We start from the raw sequence: 10,723 nt of genomic DNA, 5'->3' as shown, positions 1-10,723 counted from the left end.
GTGGGTTGAATTATGGCCCACCAAAAAGATATGTTATAATCCTAACTCCCTGTATCAATGGATGTGATCTTATTTGGAAAGAGTTTTTAAAGATATAATCAGGTTAAGGTGAGGTCCTTGGATTAGAGCCTAATTCAATATAACTGATGTCCTTTTAAGAAGAGGAGAAGACAAAAACATACAAGGAGAGGATGACTATGTGACAAAGGAGGTAGAGACTGAAGTGGTAAACCTATAAACCAAAGAATGCCAACAATTGTCAACAAATGCTAGAAAATAGAGGAGAAGCAAGGAAGGAGTCTCCTGCATAGGTTTGTAGGGAACCTGGCTCTGCCCACAACTTGATTTCGGACTTCCAGCTTTTAGTACTGAGATAATACAATTCTGTTGTTTTAAGCCACACAGTGTGTGATACTTTGTAAATTCATTCATTTATGGTTAACTCATTTATGGCTGATTTCACACCACAGTGGCAAGTTGAGTGATTTGTGATGGAGATTGTATGGTCTGCAAACCCTAAGATATTTGACCCTTTATAGAAAGTTTGCTGAACACTGGTCTAGAGTATGAAAGTAGGATACAATGCAACGCAAGGCTGTATGTGAGAAACTCTGAATATCATGTAAAATGAATATGATGTACATTCAAAATAGAAACATGAATGGTGGACTAAAGAGGTCAGAAAAGCAATCATGTTAGAGAGTGAATCTGAGCAAGCTGAGACTAGATCAAATTACACTCTCAGGGGAGAACTGCATTTTGTGGAGAGGAAAAATAGGCCTTTTGCATTTTTTTGATGGGTAAATAGTCTCCTCTTCATTGCAGTCAATAAAATAAGAATGGTGAACATGATAAGAGCTGTTGTAGTGCTAATGTTGAGTAGTGCTAGAGTGGCTCCAATGGCCTTCTGTCTGGCACATGAAAAGTTTAACACCTTAATGATGTTTGCTTTCTGATGGCAAAGGCTGGCTCATTACTAAAATAAATTATTTGGTCTTTTAGAGTCTGGACACACCATTGCTCCATTATAAGATTTATTATTTATTTTCCTTGTGTATTTTTCTTTTTGTAGTAAAATAGTTTTAATTTTTTTTTATTAAAGTATAGTTGATTTACAATGTTGTATCACTTTCCGCTGTAGAGCTGAGTCACCAACTCGTACATATATACATTTTTTTCTCATACTATATTCTAACATGTTCTATCCCAAGAGATTGGATATAGTTGCCTGTGCTCTATAACAGGACCTCATTGCTCATCCATTCTAAATGTAGCTAGCATCTATCAACCCCAAACTTCCCATCCATCACACTCCCTCCCCCCTTCCCCTTGGCAACCACGAGTCTGTTCTCCATGACTGTGAATCTGTTTGTCTTGAGATAATTCATTTGTGCTGTATTTTAGATTCCATATATGATATCATATGGTATTTGTCTTTCTCTTTCTGACTTACTTCCCTTAGTATGAGAATCTCTAGCTGCATTCATGTTGCTGCAAACGCCATTATTTCATTCTTTTTATGGCTGAATGTAGTAAAAAGTCTAATAATAATATTTGACAATTAATGATCCTACCATTATATGAATATCATATGTGTAATGATGAAAACTTTTAGACATTTTGTACTTTGTTATTTGCAATATATTTTTGAATATATAATTTAATCCTTAAAACCACTCTGTGAATCTGTGTTTTATTTTTTTAATAAAAATTCTGCTTTATAGAGGAAGAAGTTGAGACTCAATAAAGTTAATCAAGCCAGTATCACAGCCATTTAAGAATATGGTGGATTTTGGAGTTCCCGTCGTGGCTCAGTGGTTAACAAATCCGACTAGGAACCATGAGGTTGCAGGTTCGATCCCTGGCCTTGCTCAGTGGATTAAGGATCCGGCATTGCAATGAGCTGTGGTGTAGGTTGCAGATGCGGCTCGGACCCCATGTTGCTGTGGCTCTGGCGTAGGCTGGTGGCTCCAGCTCCGATTCGACCCCTAGCCTGGGAACCTCCATGTGCTGTGGGAGCGGCCCTAGGAAAGGCGGAAAAAAAAAAGGCAAAAAAAAAAGAATATGGTGGATTTTGGTTAATACCATTAGCAAATTCATTTCTTAGTATAAACTGCATGCAAGCTAATGCTGATCAAAATCCTCTAAAATGGTACTCTTAAAAAAGAATTTATTAGAGTTGTATAATTTCTCAGTGCAAGGAGTTCTTCCTTCTTGGAATTTAGATGGAATGACTAACTGAATGCCAGAAAATCAATTTTTTCCCCTTTTTTGGCCTCTAAGATTCATAGAATTGTGATTATGAGCAAAGGATCATGTCGCTTTGAAAATTAACTCTTTCTCAAAAGAACTCTGCAGAGCCTTGGGCTCATCAGATTCTAGAAAGAATCCCATTGGGGGAAGAACTATACAGATATTTAGCCCATGAGCTTTTTTTTTTTTTTTTTTTTTTTTTTTTAAGAAGGATTCCAGTGATGTCCTCAAGGAGTGGCTGGCTTAAAAACTTCTTGGAAGGAGAAGGAGAGATCTTTGTTACAAACTTCCGTCCCTCCTCCTGATTCTGTTCTCTTACCCTCTGCCCCCTGCAGAGTTGTGTTTTCTGGGAATCAGCAAGTAAGATCACAAGTGGTCTTTTCTTTTTTCACTCCTACCCATAAAGAAAGCTTTATCACGTGTGGCCTTAAACTTGCAGCAAATTGCAAAGAAATGGCTCAAAGGCTTCAGCTCTTTCCGTGCCCTGGGAGCTGAGATGCACGTCAGTCGCTTTGCCAGCGTGGCCTGTTTCCTGCAGACTGACAAAGAAAAGAGGCCAGGAGGAAAGAGAAAAGAGAAGGGCTTGGCCAGGGGTGAGACCATGCCCTGCATCTTTTCTTTTCCCTAATCTGCTCTGTTTGTGTCCATCCAAGCTCTCCCCACCTGGCAAAACAGCACAAAGTTGCTGTAGAATTCACCTGTTTCCTTTTTCAGCCTGTGGAGTGTGGTCCAGCCTCTGACTAGGCACATTGAGAGGAACTGACTGTCTGATCTCCATCTCCAGGTAAGATTTGGTTCTCTGCTTTTGTATTTTTGTGATGATCACATCAGATTCTCACAGGAGAAAGTTTAATCAACTCTTATGATCTGCACTGGAAGTGTCTTACCCCTAACACTTCTCGTAAAACTTGTAGGGGCCCTTGTTAGGTTGTTGGACATGAGAGAGGAAAACTGGTTAAAGTCAGATAAACTCAGATCTGGGTTCAGATTTTGACTCTGATGCTTGTTAGCTGGGTTGTTTTTGAAAAGTCTCTTAACTGCTCTGAGTCACATTATTTTCTATAAAATGGGGATTATAATATTAACCTTGTTGTTTTAAGGATTAGCAACAAGTATATAAATCACCTGGCACATAAACAGTACATGTTAAATCTGCATCTGATACAAACAATTACTGGCAGTGCCCTCAATGATCCCTTGATCAGCTTTCTAAACAATACATACCCCCTAGAAAGGAATATGAGATTATTTGCCCTTCCAAAGGGAGGGATCCTGGTGTCCAGAAGAAAAGCTAGTATAAAGATAGCTATGAGAAGAGAGTAATGGGAGAGGCTGCCTTTCTACCTTTCTCTGTGGGGTCTATGGAGGCTGACTGCTGGATGGAGTTCATCTCAGGATCCAGGCACGGAAGTCACTCTATCTGCATGATCCGACTACAACCTTCCCAGGGCACCTGCACTCTTTAAAGACTAGAGGCTTGCCTTTTAAAACCCTGTGAACAGAGAATTACCTTTTTTGGAGCTGAAATGGGGAAAACTGCTTGGTTTAATTTTCTTTGGCTTCCAGAGTAAGTTATACCCCAGCACAGGGTGTTGGATGAAAACTTCGTGGAAATCTGTTCAAGTGGTGGGAGAACAAGTAAGGATCTGCCAAATGCAAAGCCTGCTAACCAACTGTGCTCTCACTCTACTTTTGCAATTGTTAATGTGGGGGGTGGGGGGGGGGTGGCAAGTGCAGAGAACACATACCGGCAAGATCTCTCCATTCATATTAGCAAGAGTCGCATTTCCTTTTTTTTTTCCACAGACAGATAAAGAGCTCAATGCTCATAAATGTAGCTTCCTTGAAACACACTATACTTGAGAGGATATGCAAATTAGCCATGAAGATGAAACTGTATTTTCAGTGAAACTATGCAGTGTCAATATTTGAAGCTAGATGCTATTTTGCCCTAGCACAGCATCAACTAGGATGGCTAGAGTTCTCTCATTTTTTTTTTTTCAATTACTTACGGATTCTCGTTAGAGTGCTTTTTGTGTCAACACCTATAAATGTAAAAGAACACAGTGTGCTTTGGTGTCTTAGGTTTTAAATATTATTTTCAACATTTCTTTCCTCTCTCTCTAGCATTAGCATTCTAGATATAACCCTTTGACTTTAAAAGCTACATTTAGTAGAAGTGATAGTATAATTTATTATTAATTTATTTACTGGTCAGCAGTTTAACTATTGTGACAGACCAGAAATAATATATCTGGACCTCTAAAATAGTAGGCCAGTTTGAATTGCAGAGTTTAATTCTTGGAAGAAGATAGTATTTTACACTGTAAATGTGATATTATACATTTTGTATTTTAAAATATTTTGGTATGTATTTCTTGCTTGGTGATATTTCTGTATCTTTAACATTTAAAATATTTTTTCATATAAGAAATGTATGTTTATTTAAAAATTGGAAAATATGGATACACAAAACATTTAAAAAAATCATCTACAATGCCACCAACCAGAAATAGTGTTTACTTTTTCTTTATAAACTTTCTGAATTTTTGTTTCTATGTATATGTATCAGTGAATATATGTGCTTATTTTATAAAATAGTGTTATACATGCTGTTTTGCAACATTGTATTTTAAAAATCAACTCTACAATAAAAATATTTCTATATAACTATATTTACTTCTTTACACTAATTTCTATTGGTTTCAGAAGTTTTCATTGTGTGAGTATACTATAATTTGTTGAACATTTAGGTCATTTTGTTTTGATTTTTTTTTTTTAACTAAGCAATGTATCTCTCCAGGAGTTTAATTAAAGGTACTCAGTAGTTTCACAGGAAAGAAATTTTCTTAACCCAATAATTCCCCTATGCCCTTTCATTGTTCTGACAAAACACTGATCTGGAAAACTAGTTTTAGCGGCTCAGTGGGTATATGAATTTGGCTATTGGTATTAATAGGTAAAGAAGAACCTCTATGTCCTCAATTTCTTATAATTTGTTTTTTAAAAAACCATAAATGGATGTTGAATTTTATCACCTGATGTTTTGCTTATACTGAGATTTTATCATTTTTCATTTCAAATTTTTCTAGTTTTTTGAGATAAAATTGATAAAAATTGTAAATATTTAGGGTATACAATGTGATGTTTTAATATACATATGTAACATTTTGAATTTACAATATGATGATTTAGGTAAATAAATTTCCTAATATGAATCAACTGTTACAAATAAAACAGAAAAATCTTAATTATGTAATTTTAATTAATTTGTATTTTCTAGTATTTTACTTAGGATTTTAGCATCTCTAGGTTGGCTCTGAAGTTTTCCTTTTTGTGCTATCCTAATGAGGTTTTGTTATCAAGATAATCCTGGCTTTGTCAAATTAATGGAGAGTATTAGCATGTATTTCCATTATCTACTAATTTTCCTTAAAGAGTATTCCTTGAAGCACTTCTGTACATCATTTATACTTAGCATTTTTGCTTAGGAGATAACTTGAAAGACATTTTTGTTAATATTTTATTTTTTCCCTCCTGGTTTGTACCAATACAGTAAACCTATATTTGCTAAAAAGTTATCCATTGCCAAGACTTTAAAGTTATTTCTGTATATTTTGCATAATTTTTATTTTCCTAAACATGTTTTACAGTTCACTAATATATGCACAAGTCTTTGTCTTTGCTCTTGTTTAGACTTCTCTGCTCTTTGTTTGTTTTAGTTTTTTTGGCTTTAAATTTTGTTTTCCTCACTTCCCTTTGTCCATTTTTAAAAGTTAAATTTATGCATGTTTATGAAATTGAATGATCTAAAAGTCTAATAATAAGTTGGATAAAAAATGTCCTTGCCCTCTCCTCAACCCATTTCCTACTCCCTGGAAGAAACCCCTCCACTTTTAAATCTTTTAGGTCTTTCTTCTGATATTTCAAAATAAATTGTGTATACTGCTATTCTTAGATAGCAGATTTTCCAGTTTGAGATATTATCTATGAATTCAAACTATGAAAGATTTAGTAAACATAGAACAAGTATTACATAAAGTTAAGGTAATATACACATTGGTAGAATAACCCTAAACTTATACGATAGTACATTAAATTTTTACTCCAAAGTTATTCCTTTAGTTCGTGTGATGAGAATATAGAAGATGTATTAAAGTATAAATGCATCATCTGATAAACATTAAGGTTATCCAGAAGTTAGTTTATTTTTAAATCCCTCAACTTAGATTACTTTATCAGGCAGACACAGAGCTACATGGGATCTTCAGGAAGTGGGGCATAGGATATGTAAATATCGACGTGAACAACAACAATAACAAAAAATAGGTTCAGAATATGTGAAAATGTCCAGTGCTTGGTAAGGACAAAGGAGGGTGGGAAATTAGACATAAGAAGAGAGGCCATCTTTCTTACTTTAAAGCAAGCCAAAGACTATTTGTGCTTGAATTAAATCTAAGCCTGAGGCACAAATTATGCTGCTTATTTGTCAAACTAAAATGATGCACAAATTGGCCCTCTTCTCTTTTTTTGCCATCTTTTAAGTTTTACTTTGGATGCTGCAGGCCCAAGAGAATCACAATGTGCTGTAGGCATCTTTTCCATCCATTCTGCTAAGATGATAGATTTAAAGGCTTTAAAGTCTTAATTCTAATGAATCAATATTCAAATGGCTGAATTCCTCTCCTTCCTTTCCTGCTTGCCTCTAGTTTAAGCTGGCAAGACCACAAAGTTAGCAAAATTCTTTCTCATTATTTATTCCAAAGGCAACATTTAAATTTATTCTTTGCTGTAATGAGGCTTAAACTGGAGGAATTGAGGAAGAATGCTGGCTACAGCATCCCAATAGCAGGATTACTTAATCAAATATCCTGGTCCATTTTAATTGAAAAACTTTGCCAACTTACTGTGGTAAAATAAGGTAGCATCATGTCAACTTATGTCTACAAAATTGCAATCTACTGTGAAATAAAAACATTACTTAATAAACTGTGTGGATTTGAATTAAATTGTTTTTTGGTTTTTTTGTTTTTTTACTTTAAAAATCAACTGTGACGGATCAGAGACAAGGAACATTTTCATAATGGACCCTACAGCCAAAGAAAATATCCAGTTATTCAACAAAAATTCAGTGCAGTCTGTTGGGAGGCCTTCTTTTAAAACAGAATATCCCTCCTCAGAGGAGAAACAACCCTGCTGTGGTGAACTAAAGGTAACAATTAAATGATAAACAACCCTTAATGGTTAACTGAAGAGCATCAGAAAATCTGGTGAAGTTGATGCTCTTGGCTCTCAATCCAGGTATTTTCTATACATTGCCGCTAAAAGCAAGATTTTTTTGCCTTCATAAAAAGTGATCTTACTTGCAATTTATGAAAACCACACTCTGCCAGGCAGCGAAAGCAATCTTTGCCTAACCACAGAGGTTAAATTACTAAATATTAAATAGAAAGGAGAGAAGTAGACAATAATAATATTTATGAAACATGTACCATGTACCAGATGTTACACTATGCACAGTTAAACCATTTAATTGATGAGATCTCCATATTATTCTCATTCTATAAATGAATATTTTGACTTTCCTGGCCACAAAATAAGGGGCAGGGTTGCCTTTTAAATGATGCTCCACATGACTACAAGTTCCTGTTCTTTTTTTTTTTTTTTTGAACCAAACATTCACTTAACAAATATATAGGTGTTTTTCATATAATGCTAACCTGCCCTATGGATAAATACTCGATCACAGACCCAAGTCTAGCAAAATGAAAATGAACTATTTTTTTCATTGATTACAAATTTGAGTATGAACTTAATTGAATACGAATTTAAACATGAGGAACTGTAATTCTACTACTCCCATTTATTATGTTTCCTGCTGGAACATACACCATTGCTACAAAATACACAATCAAGAATATTGTTGTAAGATGTTGAGGTGTTTGGTTTATGTTTCCATTTTTTTACCTTTCAGTGGCTCTTTCCTGTCACTGCTTTACCATACAACGTCTTCTTTTCAAAGCCCAGAACCTCTAAATGTCCTTTTTTTGCGGGGGTGGAGGAAAAGGGAAAAGAGATGGAAATCAACATACATTATGAATGAAAATGTATTTTTATTATTGGATAATCATTATTCAATTTTTAGAACTCCCCATGAGCTTGAAGTGGGAAGAAGCCTATTATAGTGCTTGAATGAAATCTTCAGTGATAACAAGCTTGTTACCTTGTTCATGGTTGGCGTTTTTTTTCTCTTTTGTTTAGCAAATTTCCAGTCCTGTGTCAGGCTGGAGTTAGATGAAGTGTGACCTGTCATATTTTCCAGGTGTTCTTAGGTGCCTTGTCTTTCGTTTACTTTGCCAAAGCGCTGGCAGAAGGCTATTTGAAGAGCACCATCACGCAGATTGAGAGAAGGTTTGAACTCCCTTCTTCACTGGTGGGAGTTATTGACGGTAGTTTTGAAATTGGTAGGTATTACAGGTGTCTGATTTTTTTTTTCTTTTTACAGCATCACCTGCGGCATATGGAAGTTCCTGGACTAGGGGTCGAATTGGAGCTGCAGCGGCCAGCCTATGTCACAGCCACAGCAACACCAAATCCAAGCAATACCTGTGACCTACACCACAGCTCTCAGCAACACCGGATCCTTAACCCACTGAGTGAAACCAGGGATCAAACATACATCTTCACAGACACTAAGTCGGGTTCTTAACCTGCTGAGCCACAATGGGAACTCCTGACTTTACATTTAGTATGGGGTTTCCAGGCATGACTAAATGATATCCTCACTGCATTCCATTGTCAGCTAGGATCAGACCATTTGGACAGTTTTGCTTGGGCCTTATCTTATGCTACAGTACAGGCAATTTGTTCTCTTTGAGTAAATGGCAATGAAAATTCTGCCCCAGGTGTTCACTATTATAATACTCACACCAGTTTTCAATCAGAGTGAGAAAGTTTTCTGGGAGAGAGGGTAAGATACTGCAGGTTTTGGAGTTAAAGCATGTGGAAAATATCGTTAGAGAAGAATTAAATATCCTAGAAGCCCTGGCATTTAAAATTCAGAAGAATCCAAATGAGCCCTATGAAAATTTATTATAATGATTTAAGAAGTGAAACCATAAAAAGGTTCCTTCTGCCCAGTGGCCTAGAAAAACGATAAAGGGATTCTATTAACAAGAACACTAGAGCAAAGCACACAAAAATTCTACTCTCTCATGTCTTTGGTTGGCCATTGACTATACACTTCCTCTTAGAATTTCAAAAGACCATGCAATTTTAGTCACTGTTTTGGAAGTACTTTAAAGAGTGCAACCCCACTTAGTCAGCTTCCTGAGCTGATACACTAAGAGGCTTTGATTTTTTGTTGAAGTGATCAAAATTAGTAGCCTCTGTGGTCTTCACTGCCTGTAGGGACACAAATATACGAGACGGTAAAATCTCAAATGGCTCCAGGTTCAGCTACACTTGAACTTTCAGAAGTATGAAGGAATATTTTTTTCAGCAATTTTTTTTTTTTTAGTTCAGTTGGGCTGCACTCCATAGGCCCACAAGCCCGGTACAGCAGAAACTGACAGGACATTGTAAATCAACTGTAATTTTAAAAATTAAAAATAATAAAGAATAAAATTTGTGGGAGGGAAAAAAAGACTGAAGACAGACCCCACAGTCAACAAAAGAGACATAAATAGTTTAATGGATAGGGGGAGCTTACTCGTCTGAAGCAAGGTCATGGAGACACAGCCCACCGTATGCAGCAGACCATGGGCAGGACATGGTGGCAGTCTTTACTTCTACTCCCAGGGGCAGGGGACATTACCAATTATAGGGGGAATTGACTTCAGGTTGGCACATTGGTTACCAGGGAAACCAGTGGAGGGTCACTCCCCTCACCACCCCTTTGATAAGCTGTGGTAGTGGAGATGTTCTGTCAGAGGTCAGAGCAATCACTAGCTGGGGGCAGGAGCAAGTTTATAGGAAAGACGATTATGTGAGAGTATAGACGAAGCAGATACTGGTTGAGCAGGAGATGTATAGAGAGCAAGAGAACAGCCATCTTCGGTGCCCTGACTGAAGATGTTCATACTATATATTTCAGTTCTGATACTAAATATCACAGCATTAAAAGACTGAATAGGTAAACTTTTACCTTCAGGCTTTTGCTTTCCAAACTCATCTTTCATCATCCTACTAGAAAAAGATTTTTTGTTTCATTGCTAGTCAAACATTAATATTCATACACATGACTGGACAATTTGTTTAAAATGCACAGACTGATTTTGTAAGAAGGGAAGTAAGATTCTGCATATCTAACAAGCTCCAATACAATGCTGATGCTATTTGTCAATGAGCTGCACTTTGTGTAACAAGTTTCTAAAGCATCTGACCATTTCATTTCCTTCTGTAAATTCCTTAGATAGGCCTGGATAGTTGATGTATTCTTTGATGCTTGCCCTACCTTGAATGAAAGACC

The 10,723-nt window shown here is 36.3% G+C and overlaps 1 protein-coding gene across 3 annotated transcripts in view; it reads left to right on the top strand.

Annotated features, from left to right (window-relative positions):
* Positions 1-2,556: 2,556 nt before the first annotated feature.
* Positions 2,557-10,723, top strand: part of SLCO1C1 (solute carrier organic anion transporter family member 1C1) — a 78,142-nt gene continuing 69,975 nt past the window's right edge. Inside the window, exons 1-4 of one of the 3 annotated variants that reach the window (XM_047787448.1) lie at positions 2,557-2,846; positions 2,968-3,037; positions 7,317-7,465; positions 8,576-8,717. In XM_047787448.1, the coding sequence (XP_047643404.1) occupies positions 7,337-7,465; positions 8,576-8,717 (271 nt within the window). In that variant the 5' untranslated portion in view covers positions 2,557-2,846; positions 2,968-3,037; positions 7,317-7,336. Of the gene's footprint in view, positions 3,038-7,316; positions 7,466-8,575; positions 8,718-10,723 lie in introns of all 3 variants that reach the window. The other 2 variants (XM_047787449.1, XM_047787450.1) reach the window with 2 other exon arrangements.

Source organism: Phacochoerus africanus, chromosome 7 (assembly GCF_016906955.1).
Source record: "Phacochoerus africanus isolate WHEZ1 chromosome 7, ROS_Pafr_v1, whole genome shotgun sequence".
NCBI classification, from domain to species: domain Eukaryota; kingdom Metazoa; phylum Chordata; class Mammalia; order Artiodactyla; family Suidae; genus Phacochoerus; species Phacochoerus africanus.
The sequence above is the reverse complement of the archived record's forward strand: the minus strand, read 5'-3'. Positions and strand labels throughout refer to the sequence as shown.